At 44.7% G+C, this 22,472-nt stretch overlaps 1 protein-coding gene across 1 annotated transcript in view; it reads right to left on the bottom strand.

Annotated features, from left to right (window-relative positions):
• Positions 1-3,088, bottom strand: part of SORCS3 (sortilin related VPS10 domain containing receptor 3) — a 560,208-nt gene extending 557,120 nt beyond the window's left edge. The window contains exon 1 of the mRNA XM_006216335.4: positions 2,237-3,088. Within this exon, the coding sequence (XP_006216397.1) occupies positions 2,237-2,863 (627 nt within the window). The 5' untranslated portion in view covers positions 2,864-3,088. The remainder of the gene's footprint in view (positions 1-2,236) is intronic.
• Positions 3,089-22,472: the final 19,384 nt, after the last annotated feature.

Below are 22,472 nucleotides of genomic sequence, written 5' to 3'. Positions count from 1 at the left end.
CAAGGACAACCAGTAATCCCCCTGAGGGGCCTTTTATGGACTGCCCAAATCTCATCGCTGTCCCTAAGGACTCCAAGGCCAACTGGTCCACTCCCAGTCCCCTGAGGCCCCCTTTTAACTGAAGAGCCATTTCCCCAAGCTAGACTTGCCCCCATCACTTCCTCTGCTGCACAACTGCATTGAAGATGGGCAGAGAAGGCTATGCACATTTCACTACTGTTTGCAGAAAGCATTCTCTAACATCCCATCTTCAGGGAATCTGTCGACACACAAAAATGATCCTTAAAATAAAAACCAAAAAGTAAGAAAACTCTTTAGGCAGAATGAATTTCTATTGTTCAAATGTGGCAGTGATAAAGTCACAGATATGTGAGGACATCACCTCCTCCACCTAGGGAACATTTACTTCCATACATCCTGTCCATCCTCTTCACGGAGTAAGAACATGAACAAAATAACACACACACACACACACACACACACACACACACACACATAATTCCTCATTATTAAACTAAAAGGAAGTTGAGATTCACAATCCCTGTTTCTTTCTCTCTCTCTCTCTCTCTCTCTCTCTCTCACACACACACACACACACACACACACACACACACACACACACAGTCCCCTAGGGACTTGCAAGTCCTCAATCACCCATCCTTCCAAATGTTGCCCACTCCCCACGTCTAGAGCTGTCCACTCTGAAGCTTTGGGGGTGGGTCTTCACTGGAGGCAGAGGAAGCCAGCTCTCCCGCTTCTGGGGAGCTGTGCTGCCCAGATGCTTCCAACCCAGGTTGGGCTGCCTGTGCGCGGTGCCTGGTGTCAGTAAGGACCAGGAAACTGTACTCGGTATTGCTGATGTGCTGCGCTCTGTGGACTCCTAGCTTTCCTGTTACTCAATACTCACTCCTGTGACACCCCCCAGGCCTATTAAAATAAGAATTAACACACACGAATATTTCCCAGGAAAATCTTTAAGGTCAGTTACGAACAGAAATACAAAGGGAGTGGAACAGTGTTTTCCCATCAAATAAGTTCCCCAAAGCTGCCTGTACAGACATCCACCATTCTCCAGAGTCTGCCCAGCGCCTGGTTCTGCTCTGATCCTGAGAGCCAGAGGTTAGGAAAGGATTCTTGCTAGACTGGCTGAAGTGGGAGCCGCAGAAAGGCAGAGCAGTGGGGTAAATCGTGGGAAGCTGCCCCAATTCCTCCCTGAGAGCCATCCCCGAGGTCCCCTGGTCGGGCAGCACGCACTGGCTGCGGGCGGGGGCGGGCTGGGGAGCTCCTGCCGGCACGCGCTGCAGGCTGCAGCAGCTGCCTGGGCAGACCATCTTAAAACCCGGCGCCGGGCCGCGAGCGCTGGAGCCGCCCGAGTGGACTCCAGGGCGCCACCTCTCGGTACAGCGGCTTCCAGGGGAACCTGGCCGCGGAGGGAAAGGGATGGAGAGGTGAGTAGAAAGCACCGGGATCCAAGTCCGCTCCGGGAGTTGTTGCAGGATGCAGAGGCCGAGGCGAGTTTTTTTTCCTCAGCGACTTATGTGCTCGCGTTAGAATGAGTGGTGCGGGATGGGTGCTGAATTTCACTTCACACTTTAAACTTTCTTTCTGCCTCTCCAACAGCTTTCCAGGGCAGCTGCCTGGGTTTTGAAGGGGGAATCAGTGTTGCCTAAAGGCCCAGGCTTGGGCCGACTTGGCTCAGCCTCCCGCTTGGACTGAGACAAAGTCGCCTGGAGCCCAGAGCAGCGATCCTAATGAGGGCTGGAGGGAGCAGCGGAGTCCTAGTGGCTCAATCTCTCGGCTCTCTTTCGTGCGATTGGAGGGGAAAGGGGGGGAGCCCCGGCGGTTGCAGGAATCCGCCAGTCTGTCGAGAGGTTCCTCCCCTAAATCAGTGTCCTCACCCAAGAATTCACACACACACCCCAACAGGATAACTGACTCTCCAAGCCGAGTATCAGAGAAAGTGATCACTGATCCCGTTAAGGCATCTCTTCCTCCTCTCCCCTCCCCGCGTCCCCAATCCTAGGGTCTCCAGTAAACAAATGCACACACCGTCTTACAACAAACTCCGCTAACCTGTTGGGGGCGTAGGGAAAGCAGGATGAACCCGTTCTCCCTAAAAGTCGAGGAGCTCCCCTGTCCCTGCCTCTGCCTGGACCCGGAGCTATCTGCTCCTCTCTCCTGCCCCCCATTTCCCTTGCTGTCGGGAAACAGTAAGATCCGCCGGGTGGGTACTCACGCTGCTGTTGTGTCCCGACCAGTGCACCATGGCTTGGTTGTGGGCCGAGTCCCCCGTCAACGCGAATGAGGTGCTAGGTAGCCTGAGCTCTTCAGCCGCCGACCCCCCAGCCCGTGGCGCCTTCACTTCCTCCCGGAGACCCTTGGCCAGAGGGCGGCTTCCTTTGGAACCATCGGCTAAAACAGTGGACCGGGCGTCCCCGCGTTCCAGGGCACTGGGGGGCTGCGCCCGGCGACTCCTCCTCGCGCCGCTAGGCTTGCCAGAAGCCGAGATGCCCTGTCCCCACCGTGCGCCTGCGGGTGACAGCTCCCTGGTTTCTCCCTGCTTCTTCCCGCCGCTGCCACCGCCTGGCTGGGGCTGCTGCTCTGGTCCGGGCCGGCGTCCCAGTGCAGCGCCTCTCAGCGCCGTCACCAGCTCCTCCGGCCACTGGCTTGCCACTGCCCCCGGCGAAAGAGGAGACAGCGCTGGCGACGGCGAAGCCGGGGCCGAGAGGTGCTCAGGACCGCCCGTCGTGCCCCAAGTGATCTCAGCACCGGCCAGGACCCATGTCGACAGGAGCAGGAGCCCGGTCCGGGCGAGGGGCGCCCCGGGCCAGCCTGCCGGGCGCTCTGTGCGCGCCGCCTCCATCCCGCTGCGGCTGCCGCGGCTGGGGCTGCCGAGTGTGTGGCGCCCGCCGAGGTGCGGGTCCGGCGCGGGGGGTGTGCGAGCGCCGACGAGCAAGCTAGCGAGTGTGTGTCGGGGGAGTGGGGAGGGGGCGGCCAGGAAGGAGGTGGCTCAGGCTGGCGCGCCTCTCTGCTCTTCTCTACTCTTCCCTCCTGGCTCTGATCGCTCGCTCTCTCCTCCACAGGGTGAGTCCAAACGCAAGAAAAATTAATAAGTGCCCCTTCGGTGCTTTTCTTTTCCCCTTAAAAATAAGATCCCCCAAAATCTTCCCCAGCGAGCTCCTCCAGAAATTGTCAGGAGTGTTCAAAGGTAATAAGAAAATCCTCTTTTAAAATATGAAAATCAAATCGGATCCAGGAGGAGGGGCTGGCGACGGACCCCAATCCAGAGTCTCTCGGAAATCCAGCCTCCAACCTGCTCCCGGTGAAGAGTTGGGAAACGCTTCTGGCCGCGTTTAGGGGGTTACTCTCCTGGCTTGTAGTAGGAGGCGGGAGATGGCTCGAAGGGAAGGTTGCCGGGGGTGGGGGGCGGGGGGGAGGTAGGTCTCGAGGGAGGAGGAGGAGTAAAGTGTTTTCAGAGCCAACTGTTCCGGTTGGGGAGCCAAAAGGGAGCCCCGAGTCTTCGCGCGGAGGGGCGACGTGCGGAAGCCGAGCGCGGGAGGGACTGGGGACTCCGCTCCTGACTCCCGGCCGGCCCCTCCCGCCGCCCCCAGCGCCTCCGCCCGGTGCGGGGGCACGGGGAGTGCGTGCGTGCGCGTGCGTGCGCGCAGGCGGTAGTGGGAAGGCAAGGGGTGCGCCCGAGGCTGGCGGGCGGGCGCCAAGGGTGGGGGTACCTGGCTGAGCCGGGGGTGGCTGGATGTGCGGGGGCGCGCGGCTCCGTGCGTGCGCATTTGCACGCGTATGTATGCGTGTTAGTGTGAGCGATGGGGTGTGAGGCAGGGAGGGGTGCGCTCGGGCTGTGGGCGCTCGCGGATCACGCAGGGGCTGTGTTTGCATTTCCGTGAGCCTGCGAGTCCTCAGAAAGGCAATACCGAAAGCAAGGCAGGCGGTTCTGGATAGCCCGCTCCTCCTGGCTCCGCGCGCACCCATAGTGCCCCACCGCCTCCGGATGTAAACCAGTTGTTTCTTGAGCCTCTCCGAGGGCTAGAGGAAAGAATTAGGAGGCGCCGGCAGACGGGTCTGGGGGCTTGCCAGCTCCTTCCGGACTCGGTAACTTTTATTCCTGGGACCCCAGCTGGAGCTGGGGAAAGAGAGAAGTCGAGACCGTTTCCTCTCACGGGGAGGATCTAGCCCCCATCTTTCCGCCTGCGACGCGCGGACGAGGTCGCGCCCCCATCTCCCTAGATTTATTCCTGAAAGGGCTCAATTTTGAAAGGGCTGCAAGTTAGAGGGCTCCAGGCCCAGCACAGCTCAGGCCTATTAGTTCCCACAGTAGCCCACTGCAGAAGAGCAGCCAGGGCGCGTGGAACTCACTCTGGGCTGGGACCCTTCGTACCCCGTAGAAGGAGACTTTGAGTGGGCTGGAGAGAGGAAACTAAACCCGAAGACAACCTCAAGATGTAGCTTACAGGCCCTGGGGCAAGTAGTGCAACAGCCTCCGAGAAAATCCCGGGGTTTCTAGGGGTCGAAAAGGCCTAGATCCGTGAAGCTGGAGGAGGGGCTATTAAGAAAGGAGTAGGATGAAGGGAGGGGGCTTGGGGAGCGTGAAGGCCTCCCTCTTCTGGCTTAGACGGAAGAGTTCCAGTGCAGGAGACGATTAAAGCTGAGACGGGAGGGGAACGCGGGGAGGGGGAAGGAAAGAAAGCTGAGGCAAAGATAGAAGAAGGCAACAAAGGGGAAGACAGCGAAAGAGAAAGGGGAGGGGGAGATGACCAAGAGGCGGAGAGAAGGCGAGCTGATGGCGCGAATGGAAAGGGGAGACCGAAGAAGAGGCGAAAAGAGCTCTGGGGAGGACCAAGAAGAATGCAGGAGACAGAGGAGGTGCCTGGGAATCTGAGCCGGGCAAGGAGGGAGACAACAGCGGTTCTCGGGAGCCCCCGCCCTCGTGAACTTGCTTTTCCACCCGGAGTTACAATGGAAATTGGGAACCACGCCAGTGACAACGTCCAGCCCAGAATGAGGCAGATCCTTGGAGTCTGTGGGTTTCCAAAGACCGCGGCCATTGGCCGCCCCAAGAAAAGTTCCAGCGCTGAAGGCTGAGGTGGGCGCGGGTCGGTCTCTGGACCGAAGCCGGCCATCCGCGGGTTCCCAGCGCCCCTACCGGCGAAGGCTAGGCGCTGCAGCCGGAGCCGAAGCTCAGGGGTTGGGGAAGGATTCGAAGCCTCCTCTCTGCCTGGGCTCTGAGGAGACCTGGTAGATGCCAGAGTGTAAGGGATCTGGCCTGTTAGGCAGGGCTCAGGGACTGGAGGTTCATACATCCCTGGAGAGGACGGCCTCCCGAGCCTCAGGCACACAGGGGAGGTGGCCTGTCCAAACTCCCTGCAGTTCCCCGTGGAGAGCAAGGGCAAGGCTGGTGTCTCCTCTCTCACCCTCCCACCTGCAGGAGGCCCTACCCAGATGGAGCTCATGGAAAGGTCGGATCCTCGAGATGGACTAGTGGACAAGTGGCTATAAAGTATTACGGGATTTTTTTGTTGTTGTTGGGCGGGGATGGATAAAAGACTCCAGGTACAACGTTTTCATGTAGTTTCCTGTACCAATTCATCCTCTTGGCCTTGCTCCATCAATTATCACATCCTCCTTCACCCTTTACCTTACAATCCTGGCCCTCAGCCCTGTGCTAACCCTCCCTCCCCAGCCTCCCATTCCCCACCAACCTTCTCTAGTGTCCAAACCTCTTCAAGTCTCCCCTTCCTCACAGTCACTCTCTGCTAGGCTTTCTGCAGTGTGACACCTGCCTTCAGGTGACTCATCAAAGCCCCATCCCAACAAACACCACCAGTGGCTCCCTTGAGACAGCCAGCCCAAGAGCCTCTGCCTCCTGCCTTTGGTAACATGTTCCATTTGGAAACACCTCCCTTGGTCTACATGGTACCAGGGTCTGCTGGTTCTCACTGACCAACCTTAGTGAAGTTTACCAGCCTCTCTTCTTTCCTACACATCTAAAATTCTGAGCCCCAACCTCCATCATTCCCCTAATTCTCTGTGCTTGGCTCCCATTCTATCCTCCCTCCGTGAGTAAGCCCCGTGATCTCACCCATTGCTGTGCTTCAACTATCACCTCTTGCTGTTGACTCCCGAATCTACAACCCCACTCTGCCCTCTCATGAGCTTCACATCCAAATTCTCTATTGCTCCGCATATGTGCATGTCCATGTTGAAAGGTGTCTGCATCAAGTTCTAAAAACCATCCTCCAACACCTCAGTTTTTCAGACTAGACATTTGACATGCAACCTTAACTCTTCCCTCTTTTAATTCCCATATCCGAGAAAATCACTGTCAAGTCCTATTTAAAAGGCTCTTTACCTGTCCTCTCTTGTCTATTCCCAGCATCACTGCCTTGGATCTGACCCCACAATCATCCCTTGTCTAGGGTTTTACTGTAGCTTCCTATCTTCTCCTGGTCTTCAGTTCTTTGCTTCTCCAAGCCAGGCTCCCCACTGTCCACCAGTGCAATCCAGTAGAAATATAATGTGAGTCACGTGGGTAATTTAAAATTTTCTAGTAGCCTCATTTTAAAAAGTCAAAAAAAAGCATGAAATTAAGGTTAATAATATACTTCTTTGAATTGATAGATCCAGAATATCTTCATTTCAACTTATAATCAACATAAATATTACTGAAGTATTTTTACATACTTTTGTACTGTCTTCAAAATCCAACGTGTATTTTACACTGACAGCACATCTCAACTCAGACTAGCTACACTTCAAGTTCTCGGGAACCACATGTGACTAAAGGCTATTGTTTTAGACAGCACAGTGCCATGCTGTTGGCAAAAATAGCCTTTTAAAACACAAGGAAGATTATATCATGGAGTGCCTTCTTCAAAATTCTTTATTGCCAACTACTGTCCATAAAGTCCAAACTTGTTAAAATGTTGTCCAAGACTCCATACACTCTCTTACCTCCATGAACTTGCTTACTGTATTCCTTAAGTCTCTAATCTGTCCTCTGCAACAGTTTTCATTCTGGTTTGATTTAAATGCCAGCTCTTCCCTGAGGCCTGTCCCCACTATCCTGTAGAACCTGACACTGTATCCATTATTAGCACCAGCACAGTCATCATCATCTTCATCATCATCATCACCAAATTCTTCATCTTCCTGCTCTAAGATGGGAGCTATCCAGTGTTTATTTGGAATTTAAAAGAGGGCTAGGAGTTAGAATGGGCTCCCATTTCCTTTGCTGGCATAATGCCTACTTCAGCTGGGAAAGGCAGGTTGAGAGCTAAGATTAGCCCTCACCTGGTCCCAAGGGGGAGTGCAAAGAAAGCCTCGTGGAGAATGCATTTCCCCTCCAGGTTTCTGTCCCTGTTACAAACAACTGGAGAAAGCAAACTGTATGCTATACGTTATCCACGAGAGTACACTAAATGTCATCCTAAAATAGCTTCTTTCAGTTTTTTTTTTAACTCTATAGTGAAATAACATGTGGGGAAACTATACTTCTTCTCCCTGACATCCCAGATGCACACATGCACACACACCGTCTTCCAATCCCTTAATAGTCTAATAGATGTCTTACCATTAGCACTCACAGCCAGCACATATAGGGAAGCTTTCCAATTATGCCTATTTCTCATATTTTATTACATGTTCAGTAGTCGTATGAGGACCTAAAGCTAAATTACTCATTAAACTTAGGGCCAGGAAAAATTTGATTTCTGCTGTGAAGTTGACATCCTATCTTAAAGATTTTCTTAACATGGCTTTGTCTCCTCACTCTGTCTTCCTCTCCTCTCGACAGTCAGGCTGAGTAGCACGTTCACTTGTTCATACAGTCTTCAGAACAAGATCTTTATCCTCTGTTCCTCTTTTTACTAAATACTGTTTGTTTTTATTGTTTGATACTCTTTGGTCATACTATATCTGTGCATTGTTGATAAGCCACTTCACATCCTTTTTAGAACTAAATAGGAAATTAATTAATTGATTAACATCAAAACAACAGTCCCCATTGTAACTCTTTGAATTTCTACAGAGGCAAATGATCATAAAGCAAAAGCTGAAATGTGGATGAAAGCATCTGAAGACTACTGAAATAAAAATTTCTTACTATTGTGTGTCCATGAAAGCAGGAAGTGTCTGTTTTGCCCAGTGCTCTATCCTCAGCACCTAGCCCAGCCCCTGGAGCAGCACTGACCCTCAATAAATGGGCAGTAAAAAATGAAACAGGTGAAGGTAAATAATAATACTCCTGCTGCAAGTACCAATAAGCTGTTCTTTTTAGCGTATGTACACTTTCTAAAGAGGCAAAAGCGCTAAGATTAGATTGATGCTATTCCCTACCACCGGTGACTATTTGCCCAGGGGTCCCAGGTGCAGGTAGTAACATTAAGAATCTTGCCCAAAAGGCATCAAAGACTTTATGATGAAGAAAAGTGAAAGAGAAAGAAGAAAGGCAGAGGAGAGAAGGCAGAAAGGGACAACCTGGAAACTGACATTTAACAAGGGCTTCCTTAATGTCAGGCTCTGAGTCTTCTATGCCCACAGCTTCATTTAATTCTGAAAAAGTAGGTTTTCTTGGTTCCAATCAATAGATTGAGAAGCAGAAATGTGTACAGGTGAAGCAGTGATGATGAGGCGATCATGGTGATGATAATGATGAGCACTAACACATACTGAGCAGTAACTCTGGACCAGATGTGTGGTAAGGACCCATCAGCATTCGAGCAGAGTGATTGAGAGTTCAGACTTTGGAGCTAAATGTCTGTGTTCAAATTCCAGCCGTACTAACCACCAACTGTGTGATCTTGGACAAATTACTTAGCCTCTCTGCACTTCTATTCCTCACCTGTAAATAGGGATGTTGCAACTACTTACTATATAGGATCAGAGTGAGGGTTAAGAGAATTAACGTACATAAGCAGTTGAACAAATATGGCACTGATAGAGTTCCTTGTAAGCTTGGCTATAAATGCTCTTACTCTTCTTAACAGCCTTGTGGAGGCCAGCACTCTGTGCCCATTTTACAGAGAAGGAAGCTTTGATGAAGAGAGTTTGGGTTGCATGGCTTGTGAGTGACACAACTAGGGGCTTGAATTCAGAAAAGGGAAAGTAAGAGGGAGCCAGGAGTGGTGGCTGGGAAAGCCATCAGCCCAAGATGCATGTCAGATTCTTTGGAGGAGAGAGGGAAGGAAGGAAGGAAAGTCGGGCGAAAGAATCGTTGATTACTGCGCGTTCTAAGAAGGCAAGGCAGATGGGAGTCCTTGAGTCCAAGTCACTCCCTGAGGAGTTCCCAGGTTCCCAGTAACAGGCCTGCCATGGTATCCATGCCACACTCTGTTGTGGCTGGGAGCAGCCTGTGGAAAGCTGGCCTGGGCACGAATGTGGTGATGGATTTCCAAGCACGATTGCTGGGGCATTGGTCAGGTAGGCATGATTCAGTTTTTCCATTTTAAAAGAAGATTCTCTAATATCATCCCCATGGGGTAATTTTGAGAAGTAAATGAGAAATAACATATGGCAAAGCTTAACCTAGTACCTGATGCTAATGCCTGTCAAATGAATGAACGCATAAAGGAATGAATGAACAGAAGACAGAAAGGAGATTTGGGTAATTTAATTAGAATATCTTACAGTAGAAAAGCAGGGGATTTTCTAGGAGAGGTGGAGAGGAGGTTAGGAGAGGATTTACAGTGTAGTCCTTCTTTTCCCAGTGCTAGATGGGAAATATTAACAAGTCTCATAGTTATAGCAGGGGAAAGAAAACCCACTTCACTGAGTTTGAAGATTAAACAAGAGAATGTTCAAGGAAGCACCAAGCAAACTTACAGGGCGACACAAAAGAAATGGCATGCCCTGCTGGTTTAGTTGACATCAATATAGTTACAGATCTCATCTCTTTAGACAGGACCCAAGGCAACCCACAGTTCTGATTTCTAGAACCCATAATATGCTTAGAGAGAGTCTTTGTTGCATCCAGCCTCCCTTTTCTGTGCCCATGCCTCCCTCCTAGCTTTGTGCTCCCCCAGCAAAGCTTTAATAGAGGGAGCATCTAATTCATCCTTAAATATTGATGTCTTAATGCACCCCTTCCCAGGAGTACAATATTTGCATTTAAAAAGACACTACCAGAAGCTTGCCAAGTTTAACAAGGGGAGTAGACAATCACGGGAAACTCCAGGCAGCACTGACAATGAGATCCAAGCAGAGCTGACCTGCCCCCGAGGAGTGCCACTGGTAGGGTACAGCCTAGACAGCAGAGAAGCAAATAGGACTGGGGGGAAATGGAAAAGCAAAGAGCAGAAGAGGGAAGAGTAAGAGAAGGAGAGAGAGAAACGGTGCCTGGGGGTGGAAGTGGGAATGTTAGGGAGAAGAGAAAAAAAAGACAAAATAGATAAGTTTTCAGGTACTGGAGATAGGACATGATTTCCAGGGAGACTGTGGAGCCCAGTGAGCAAACACAATGATTCTGAATCCAAACAGAGCCAGTTAAAATCCTAGCTCTGCCTTAAGAGGTGTGCGACCTTGGGGAATGTGTGTAACCCCTCTGAGCTTTGGTTTCCCCATCTGTAAAATGAAGATATCAATAGTTCCTCTCATCTCAAAGAGTTTTTTTGAGGATCCAATGAGATAATGTCTCAATAGTGCCTGGCACATAATAAGCACTTAATAAATTGCTATTAGACCCCCATCCCCACTCCACACCACCCCCGCTTTACCTCCCTTCTCTAAGTCTCTTCTCCATCCTCCCAAAACATTATGTTCCATCTGCCTGATGATGCTTGGATTTCCTTCTTGGGAAGTCCAAGCTTTTTTTCCCCAAGGTGAAACTGCAGAATTAAAAAGCAAATAATCTCATAGAAAAGGTCTCAGTGGCTGACCTCAATGCTGTCTCTGAACAACTGTATGCACCATCCCCCTCCTCATTTACTCTTCCCAGAGTCCTAGGAGGGTGGTCACAGCCAGACTCTGATGATCAGAGAGCTTAAACCCACCCTCCAAGGTCAACAATAGGGAGGGGTGGGGGATTTCCTGAGAGCAGAGGATACAGGAGAAGCAAGAAAGAAGAGCCTGGGTGGAGAACCCAGGGGCAAAGGCTCCCTAGAGGAGTGAGAACAGCCTGCCAGAGATGAGGCCACAGCTCAGAAAAAGTATCTCACTGGGGACAAGGATGGGAAACCCCCAAGAATGGCCGAGGCCACTTCAGCGGCTGCCAGAGGAGAAGGAGATGGATCATGGATGCATCTGTGGCCCTCTCACCCCAACACTCAGGGGTTACGACCCTTTCGCTCATCCAGGGGTCAGAATCTGCACCTGCACAGGGGACCTGAGAGAGCTGGCGGTTCTTAGGAAATTGTTCAAGCTTGGCAGAGAGAGCAAAGCAGGGAGCTAAATATAGCCTTAAAACAAACATGTGGTTTACAACCCAGCACTGGGAAAGAGACCACGTCTGAGGTCACAGGAACCAGAGTCCAGATGAGGCTTCTCCTGCGGAAAACCACGCAGGAGGTTCCGGGCACTCCTGGGAGAAGCCTCTTGCTGCCCCTGCTCCGGGGGCCCAGGCTCCCTTCCTCTGCGGGATGTTTTTCTGCTGCTCCTCACTTCCCAGCTCGCCTAACTCACTCTCCATCTTCCTTCAAATCTTAGGTCTAGCTTCACCTCCTTCAGGGAGCCTCCTCTGACCTTGGGAGCCCCCTCCCCTATCATTAGGGTGACCATGTGCCCCAGTTCAGGCCACTTTCCCAGCCTAACAGCACCACTGTTCACTCTAAAAAACATGCCAGCAATAAATTATGTGGCCACCCACCTTACCTATTATACTTTCTCCTGCGACTATGCATCAATTCTTTAAAGCATTATTAGAGATGAATTTTTATGTGTTCGTCTAGAGATTAAATTAGTGCCTCTCTCCTCCAGAATACTGTAAGCCCCATCAGCAAAGGGATTTAGTTACACTTTTAATTTTGATTGAATTGTAGATTCCCACGCAGTTGTAAGAAATAACACAAAGGAATCCCAGCTCCCTCCAATGGTTACATCTTACAGAAGTACTACACAGTATCATCAGCATGTTGACTCTGGAACAGTCAAGCTACACAGTATCTCCATCACCACAAATATCCTCATGTTGCCATTTGATAGCCACAACCACTTCCATCCAGTCTCCAACCTCTCCTTAACCCCTGCCAACCACTACTGCTTTCCATTACTGTAACTTTGTCCTTTCAAAAATGTTATATAAATGGAATTACATCGTATATAACCTATTGGGATTGGCTTTTCTCACTCAGCCTAATTCTTTGGAGATTCACCCAGGTTATTTGAGTCAACAGTTTATTCTCTTTTATTGCTGAATTGTATTACATGGAACGGATGTATCATAGTTTGTTTAACCTGTTGAAGGACATCTGAATTTTTCCCAGGTTTTGGTTATAACAACAAAGCCGCCGTAAATATTCTTGTACAGGTTTTTCTGTGGATGTGAGTCTTCTTTTCCCCGGGATAAATGTCTATAAGTACAATCACTCAGTCCTATGGTCGTTGCATGTTTAGGTTGTTTGTTTGTTTGTTTGTTTGTTTGTTTGTTTTAACAAACTGCCAAACTGTTTTCCAGAGTGGCTATACTGTTTTACATTCCCACCAGCAATGTCTGATTGATCCAATTGCTCTAAATCCTCTCCAGCATTTAGTGTTCTCACTAGTTTTTATTTTAGCCATTCTGGTAGGTATGTAATGCAATCACATTGTGGCTTTAATCTGCATTTCCCTAATGGTAATGTTGTTGAACATCTTTTCACATCCTATCTGCCATCCATATAGCCACGCAGATGAAATGTCTCTTCATATCTTTGGCCCATTTTCTAATTGGATTGGTTTGTTTTTTCTGTTGAGTTTTGAGAGTTCTTTATATAGATATTAGTCCTTGTTGGAGACGTAGTTTGAAAATATTTTCTCCCAGTCTATGGCTTGTCATTTCATCTTATGAACTGGATCTGTCACAGAGCAGAATTTTTTAATTGTGATGAAGTCCAATTTATCCACTTTTCTTTTATAGATTATACTTTTGGTATCATTAGCCCTTTTTGCCTAGCCCTAGGTCTCGAAGATTTTCTCCTGTGATTGTTTCTGTAAGTTATAAAGTTAACATTTTACATTTAATGCAGTGACCCATTTTTATTTAATCTTTGTGTAAGGTATGAGACAAGTTGAAGTTCACTTTTATGGTTATAGATGTCCAGTTGCTCCAGCACCATTTGTTGAAAAGTTATCTCTCCTCCACTGAATTACTTGAAAGTATACTTCATCAAAAATAAGTTGAGTATATTTATGTATATCTGTGTCTGAGCTCTCTGTTCTATCCCAGTGATCAATCAGATATGCCTGTCCCCACCCTGATACCAAAACCAGGCAAAGACACTACAAAAAAAGAGAATTATAGGCCAATATCACTGATGAACATAGACGCCAAAATCCTCACCAAAATTTTAGCAAATAGAATCCAACAACACATAAAAAAGATTATACATCATGATCAAGTGGGGTTCATCCCAGGGAAACAAGGATGGTTCAACATACGCAAATCAATCAATGTAATACATCACATCAACAAGAGAAAGGACAAAAACCACATGATCATCTCAATCGATGCAGAAAAAGCATTTGATAAAATTCAACACCCATTTATGATAAAAACTCTCGCCAACGTGGGTATAGAGGGAACATATCTCAACATAATAAAAGCTATATATGACAAACCTACAGCCAGCATAGTTCTCAATGGTGAAAAACTCAAAAGCTTCCCACTAAAATCTGGGACAAGACAAGGATGCCCACTATCACCACTCCTATTCAGCATAGTCCTGGAAGTCCTAGCCACAGCAATCAGGCAAGAGAAAGAAATAAAAGGGATCCAAATTGGAAAAGAAGAGGTAAAAGTGTCATTGTATGCTGACGACATGTTACTATATATAGAAAACCCTAAAAGGTCCACACAAAAGCTACTAGAGCTGATTGAAGAATTCAGCAAGGTAGTAGGTTACAAAATTAATGTTCAAAAATCAGTTGCATTTCTTTACACTAATGATAAATCAACAGAAAAAGAAAGTAAAGAAACAATCCCCTTTAAAATAGCACCCAAAGTAACAAAATATCTGGGAATAAATCTAACCAAGGAGGTGAAAGAATTATACACAGAAAACTATAAACCATTGATGAAGGAAATTAAAGAAGACTTTAAAAAATGGAAAGATATTCCATGCTCTTGGATTGGAAGAATCAATATTGTTAAAATGGTCATCCTGCCCAAGGCAATCTACAGATTTAATGCAATCCCTATCCAATTACCCAGGACATATTTCACAGAACTAGAACAAATCATAATAAAATTTATATGGGACCATCAAAGACCTAGAATTGCTAAAGCATTACTGAAGAGAAAGAAAGAGGCTGGAGGAATAACTCTCCCAGACTTCAGACAATGCTATAGAGATACAGTCATCAAGACAGCATGGTATTGGTACCAAAACAGACATATAGACCAATGCAACAGAATAGAGAGCCCAGAAATGAACCCACAAACTTTTGGGCAACTAATCTTCGACAAAGGAGGCAAGAGTATACAATGGAATAAAGACAGTCTCTTCAGCAAATGGTGTTGGGAAAACTGGACAGCAGCATGTAAAACAATGAAGCTAGAACACACCCTTACACCATATACAAAAATCAACTCAAAATGGATTAAAGACTTAAACATAAGACAAGATACAATAAACCTCCTAGAGGAAAACATAGGCAAAACATTATCTGACATACATTTCAAAAATTTTCTCCTAGAAGAAATAAAAGCAAGAATAAACAAATGGGACCTAATGAAACTTACAAGCTTCTGCAGAGCAAAGGAAACCAGAAGTAAAACAAGAAGAAAACCTACGGAATGGGAGAAAATTTTTGCAAGTGAAACCGACAAAGGCTTGATCTCCAAAATATATAAGCAGCTCATACGACTCAATAAGAAAAAAATAAACAACCCAATCCAAAAATGGGCAGAAGACCTAAACAAGTAATTCTCCAAGGAAGACATACAAATGATCAAAAAGCACATGAAAAAATGTTCAATATCACTAATTATCAGAGAAATGCAAATCAAAACCACAATGAGGTATCACCTCACACCAGTCAGAATGGCCGTCATTCAAAAATCCAAAAATGACAAATGCTGGAGAGGCTGTGGAGAAAGGGGAACCCTCCTCCACTGCTGGTGGGAATGCAGTTTGGTGCAGCCACTATGGAAAACAGTGTGGAGATTCCTCAAAAGACTAGAAATAGACTTACCATATGACCCAGGAATCCCACTCCTGGGCTTGTACCCAGAAGGAAATCTACTTCAGGATGACACCTGCACTCCAATGTTCATAGCAGCACTATTTACAATAGCCAAAACATGGAAACAGCCTAAATGTACATCAACAGGTGACTGGATAAAGAAGATGTGGTATATTTATACAATGGAATACTACTCAGCCATAAAAACCGACAACATAATGCCATTTGCAGCAACATGGATGCTCCTGGAGAATGTCATTCTAAGTGAAGTAAGCCAGAAAGAGAAAGAAAAATACCGTATGAGATCGCTCATATGTGGAATCTAAAAAACAAAAACAAACAAACAAACAAAAACAAAGCATAAATACAGGACAGAAATAGACTCATGGACAGAGAATACAGACTTGTGGTTACCAGGGGGGTAGAGGGTGGGAAGGTATAGACTGGGATTTCAAAATTATAGAATAGATAAACAAGATTACACTGTATAGCACAGGGAAATATACACAAAATGTTATGACAAATCACAGAGAAAAAATGTGACAATGAGTGTGTATATGTCCATGAATAACTGAAAAATTGTGCTGAACACTGGAATTTGACACAACATTGTAAAATGATTATAAATCAAGAAAAAATGTTAAAAAAAAAAAAGATATGCCTATCCCTCTGCCAATAGCACACACACTTCATTATTGTAGATACTTTTTAAGTCTTGAAACTGGGTAGCCTGATTTCTTCCACTTCATTCGTCTTTTCAAAATTATTTTAGCTATTTTAATCCTTTTGATATAAACTTTTGCTTTTCGATATAAGTTTTAGAATAATCTTGTCTATTTTTTAAAATATTGCTGGAATTTTCATAGAAATTATACTGAACTTGCACATCAATCTGGGGAGAACTAACTTCTTTAGTATGTTGAGCCTTGCAATTCTTGAACATAGTATGTCTCTTCCATTATTTATATCTCCTTTGATTTCTTTTATCAATATTTTGTAGTTTTTAGCATATAATTCCAGTACATGTTGTCAGACTTATACCTAAATATTTTTGAGTTATTATAAACGGTATTACATTTCTAACTTTTGGTGCCCATGAATTCATTGCTAGCATATAGAAATACAATTAATTGTTGTATTTTTACTTGGACCCTGTGATCTTGCTGAACTCATTTATTCCAGGATTTTTTTTTTGAGTGGATACCTTGGGATTTTCAATGTAAACAATCATGTCATATGCAGAGAGATAGTTTTATTTCTTCCTTTTCAGTCCACAATGCCTTTTCTTTTCTTGTTTTATTGCACAGTATTGAACTTCCAGCACTGTGTTGAATAATAGTGGTAAGAGTGTACATTCTTAACTTTTTCTGATCTTAGGGGGAAAGCATTCAGTATTTCAACATTAAGTATAATTTTACCTGCTGTTTTTTGTAGTGCTTTTATCAACTAGAGAAAGTTCCACTCTATTCCTGTTATTCTGAGTTTTTATCAAAAATAGGCCTTAAATTTTGTTAACTGCCTTTTCTGCATTGACTGATATGATCAGTTGATTTTTCCTCTTTAGTCTATTAATATGGATTGATATCCTCCTATTAAACCAGTCTTGCAAGCCTGAAGTAAGCTCCACTTGGTCATGGTATATAATTCATTTCATATATTGCTGAATTCTCTTTGCTAATATTTTGTTAAAATTTTTTGTGTCTATATTCATCAGTGATATTGATCTGTGGTTTTCTTTCCTTTTTTTTTTTTTTTTGTACTGTCTGTCTGGTTTTGGTATCAGGATAATACTAACTTCCTAAAATGAACCTTCTTCTTCTATTTTCTGGAAGACATTATTTAGAGTTAGTCTTAATTCTTCTTTATACTTGATAGAATTCTCCAGTGAAACCATCTGTGCTTGGAAATTTCTTTTGGGGGAGCTTTTGAAATGATGAATTTAATTTGCTTACCAGTTATAGAGCTATTAAAATTATCTATTTCATATTGGGTAAATTGTAGTAGTTGGTGTTTTTCAAAACATTGGTCTGTTTTGTCTAGGTTGTCAAATTTGTGTGAGTAGAATTGTTAGCAGTATTCCTTTATTGTCCAGAATCAGTTGTGATATCCTGATATTGCTAACTTGTCCTCCCTTTGTCAGTCTTGCTCAGAGTTGGTCCATTTTATTGTTCTTTTCAAAGGAACTGGTTTCTGCTTCACTAGTTTTCTCTCTCTCTCTCTCTCTTTTTTTTTTCTCCTGTTTTCAGTTTCATGATTTCTGCTGTTTCCTCTATTACTTTCTTCCTTCTGCTTGCTTTGGGTTTATCTGCTCTTTTTTCTAGGTTCTTGAAGTGGGAGCTTAAATTATTAACTTGAGTCACTTCCTCTTCTCTAACATATGGATTTTAGTGCTACAAATTGTCCTCTCAGCATGAGTTTAGCTGTACCCCACAAATTTTGATGTATGTTTTTATTTTCATTCAGTTCAATATTTTTTTTTTTTTACCTTTTTCTTGAGACTTCCTCTTTGACCCATGGATTGTTTAGAGTGTTCTTTGTTTCCAAGTGTTTGGAGATTTCCTGGTATCTGTTATTGATTTCCAGTGTGATTCCACACATTCTATATGATTTCAAAATTTTAAAAATATACTGTGGTTTGTTTTATAGTCCAGGATATAGTGTGTCTTATTTGTGTTCTGTGGGCACTTGAAAACAAAGTGTATTCTACTGTGTTCCATCGCTTTCAACTAGATCCTATTGGTTGATGGCGTTGTTGAGTTAGTCTGTGTTCTTGCTGATTTTCTACCTAGCTGCTCAATCAATTGTCGAGAGAGGGGTGCTGAAGTCTCTAACTGTAATTGTGGATGTGTCTACGTCTCCCTTCATTTCTGTCAGATTTTGCTTCACATATTTTGCAGCTCTGTCTTTTGACACTTACGCATTTTAGATTGCTATGTCTTCTTGATAGAGTGACCCTTCTGTCATTATATATCATCTCTGTTTATGGTAATTGTCTTTGTCCTGAAGTCCACCTTATCTGCTATTAGTATGGCTAGTCCTTCATTCTTTTGATTAATGTTTACATATATATTTTTTCTACCCTTTTATGGTTATATTTGAAGTGAGTTTCTTATAGACAGCAATATAATTGGCTCATGCTTATTAATCTATTCTGCTAATCTCTGTCTTTTCTTTTGTATATATATAGACCATTTATAGTTCATGTAATTAGTGATAATTTGGCAGATAAGTCTGCCATTTTATTTTTTTGTTTCTGCTTGTCTCTATTTTTCATTTACCTGTTTGTTTTTTACTGCCTTTTTGTGGGTTACTTCAACATTCTTAAAGTTCCAGTTTGATTGTATCTATAGGATTCTTTCGTGTATCGCTGCACAGATTTTTTTTAGTGGTTGCTCTAGGTGTTGCATTAAACATACATAACTTATCACAGCTGGCTGGCTTTTCATTTTACCAGTTTGAGTAACAGAAATCTTATTTCCCTTTATATCCCTTTACCCTCCCCACCTAAAATTGCCTTAAATATTTCCTATACATACATTTAAAACTGTATCAGACAGTGTTATAAGTTTTGTTTCAACCATCAAACAAAATTTAGAAAATTTAAGAGGAAATGGAAAGTCTTTTTTTTCTTTAACCATGGTTTTTATCACCATGTTCCTCCTTCCTTCCTGATGTTCCAACATTCCTTCTTTTATCATTTTCTGTCTTTTTAGAGGATTTCCTATAGTTAGTCATTTAGGGTAGGTCTGCTGGTGACAAATCCTGTTAGTTTTTCTTCATCTGAGAATGACTTCATTTCTCCTTCATTCTTGAAGGATAGTTTCACTGGGTAAGAGATTCTGGGTTGACATTTCTTCACTTTCATACCTGAAAAAAAAATGCCATGTCTCTTCTTTCTGACCTCCACAGTTTCTGATGAAAACTCCATTGTCATTTGAATTGTTTCCCCCCATAGGTAATATGTCATTTCTGATTGCTGCTTTCAAGAGTTTTCTTTGTCTTCAGTTTTCAGAAGTTTGATTTTGTTGTCTCTTGCTATGGATTTTTTTTTCTTTCTTTCTGATTGTTCACTCAGCTTCCTGAATACATAGGTATGTCTTACGCCAAATTTGACAAGTTTTCAGCCTTTACCTCTGTGAATACTTCTCTATCCCTGTCTTTTTTTCTCCTTTCCTTCTGTGAGTCCCAGGACATGAGTGTTGGATCTGCTGTTAGAGCCCCACAACCCCTGAGATTTTGTTCTTTGTTTTCACTCTGTTTTCTCCCTGCTGCTGAGATTGGGTAATTTTTACTGTTCTATCTTTAAGTTCAATGATTCTTTCCTCTGTCTATTCTATTCTGCTGTTGAATTTATCCTTTGAGGTGCTTTTTTGTTTGTTTTTCAGTTCTAAAATTCCCATTTGTTTCTTCTTTATATTTTCTATTTCCTTGCTGAAACTTTCTATATTTCCCTTTTTCTCAAGTATGTTTATAATTGCTTGTTAAAGTATCTTTACAATGACTGCTTTACAGTCTTTGTCAGATAACTTCAACATCTCTGTCACCTCGGCATTGGCATCTATTGATTGTCTTTTTACATTCAATGTGCTATTTCCTGGTTCTTTGTATGACAAGAGTTTTTTTTTTATTAAAATCTGGATATTGTGAATATTATGTTCTAAGACTCTGAATCTTATTTGAACCTCTGTTTTAACTGGCTTCTTCTGATATAGCTCTGGCAGGAGAAAGGGAAGGGGTGGCCCTTTGTTACTGCCAGGTGGGGGTTCTTCTCTTCACCTTCTCTACTTGGCCTCTATGGACAACTGGGGATTGTGAGGCTGGGCAAAGTTGGGGGTTACCTGTCCCCACCAAACCTCCACTGATACCTGTCTGGCTAGGAGGGGTAGGAATGTGTCTCACTAATGCTTCACTGTGGCCTCCACTGGCACAAAAGGGTGGAGGTGGGGAGTGGCTTCATTACCCCAGGGCAGAGGTGGAAGCCCTGACTGTCCGCTGAGGCCCCTCTGGCCCGCTCCAGCAGGGAGGGGCAGGAGCACCTCGTTCTTGCTGGGTGGGGGTAAAAGTGGCTTCTACTGACATTGCAGGCAGGGATAGGGGCAGCCTCATCACCACCTGGAGCAGATGAAAGTGTTGGCTTCCAACTTGGCCTTCTCTAACATAACTGTCGCAGGGGCTTGGACAACCTTGTTACAGCCTCAAGAGGATGCAAGTCTGGGCCCCTCAGTCAGCCTCTGCTGGTAGGAGCAGAAGTGAAGCTACAGTTTTTCCAGTGGTGTCTGGCAAGAGTAGAGCTGTCATTACCTAAAAGTTCTCTGTCTTGCCAAGCTTCCCCTTTCCTGGTCCTTTGGCTAGAAAGAGGAGGATTTTAATTGCTTTTGCCTGTTGGCATTTCCAGGTTGCTGGTTGCTTCTTCTCCAAGTCTGGGGCACATGAGGCAAGAAGAAGAACCAGGGATCACACCACTGTGTCATTCCTTGGGTCCCAAGGTCCTTGCTGATCTGCCTTCTTTCCACCTTTCAGAGCATTTTTATGTTCATTTTACATACAATGCCCGTGGTTTTTTGTTGCACATAGCAGGAACAATAAGAAAAGTCCATATCCTCCATCTTCCCAGAAACTGATCATACCTACTTCTGTTCATCATTCTATCTTCAACTCCAAACTCATTTCCTGGCACAGAGTAGTAGATCTTGTATAAAGAATTGCGCAGTAAATGCATGTATACAACCGAATCCAAATTCTCCAATGTTTACGTAAGCCCTTCTGCTTACATGTAAGCTTTTCAGTGGGTCTACCTTTCCCAGGCTTTAAAGGGGCCTCCGAGAAGTAGGTGACCTTTCATTTTCTGTAGCAAGTGCATCCCTCAAAGCTATGTATCTGTAAAATTGAGATAAACATAGAACAACCTTATAGGTTAGGGTAAGGATTAAATAAGGAATCCACACAAAGCACTAAGAAATGCCTCTGTCAAATTATAAGCTCTCAATAAATACTTATTATTGTGCAAAAAAAAAAACCTCTGAATTTTTGTCAATTGGATTGCACGTCTCACTGATTTGCCTTATCATTTTAAAGGTGATGTCATTTCATTTCTGATTCATTTTCAACCTGACAATGGTCCCCAAAGCTTAGTTTTTCAGCCTGTGTGACAAGCCCTCGGTAATCTACAAATGGACTGATGGTCAGTGCAGCCAAGGGTCTTTAGAATTCATTGAATTCTGGTGTTCCTTCTTTTCTCCAGCCCTTACATCACGCCCTAATTGTTGCATTTTATAGACTCACATATTGGTTTCTTTACATTCTGCATGTTTGTTGTTGAGCATAATTAGCTCTTACTTTCACAGGCTGCCCTTTATAAAGGTTTTCCATTGGATCATCAGAGGTGGCAGTTACCACAATATCCACTTTTTTCATCAATGATAATCTCTATCATAATAACAAAAGCTGCTGCTTATGGGGCACTTTTTATGTCCAGGCCCTCCCCCTCTTTTTTTTTTTCAGAGTTTTATCAGCATTTTCTTAATTAATACTCATGAAAGATCTGGGATACAGGCCTTCCTACCATCCCCACTTTTCAGATGAGAAAACTAAGGTTTAGAGAGTTAAGTGAGTTGCCTAAGGTTCCAGAGATCCTAGGTGCCGGGGCCAGCACTCCAGCCCAGGCTTGTGTGAGGACCAGCCCAAGGGCTCTTCCTGAGAGGTGGGGGCTGCATCTTCTAGCAGCAACTACCACCACAGAAATCAGTGATGTTTGCCCAGAGACCCCCTTTGGCAGAGGTTGAGCAGATTAAATCCTGAGCAAACCTGGCTCATGGAAATCAAAACTTCTAACAGGCTAACAGGAGGAGATCTGAGTTCTGCTTAATTGACCCAGTATAATTATTTCCATTGCATTGCTCCACATCTGGGGATGGGTATTTACTAAGCAGGCTTGCCTGGTGGTTCCCATCAGTACCTGCTTTAGTCTGGAAGAAGTTAATTGCATGGAAAGTTCTCTTCTAAATCACTGAGTTTCTTATTCCCACCAATGCCTGAAACACACACACACACACACACACACACACAGAGAGAGTCTTGTGCCAAAAGGATTTTGTCAGAAGATGGATTTGTCCTTTAGCTCAGAAGCTGCTTCTGAATGACACAGC

This window comes from Vicugna pacos, chromosome 11 (assembly GCF_048564905.1).
Source record: "Vicugna pacos chromosome 11, VicPac4, whole genome shotgun sequence".
NCBI lineage: Eukaryota > Metazoa > Chordata > Mammalia > Artiodactyla > Camelidae > Vicugna > Vicugna pacos.
The sequence above is the reverse complement of the archived record's forward strand: the minus strand, read 5'-3'. Positions and strand labels throughout refer to the sequence as shown.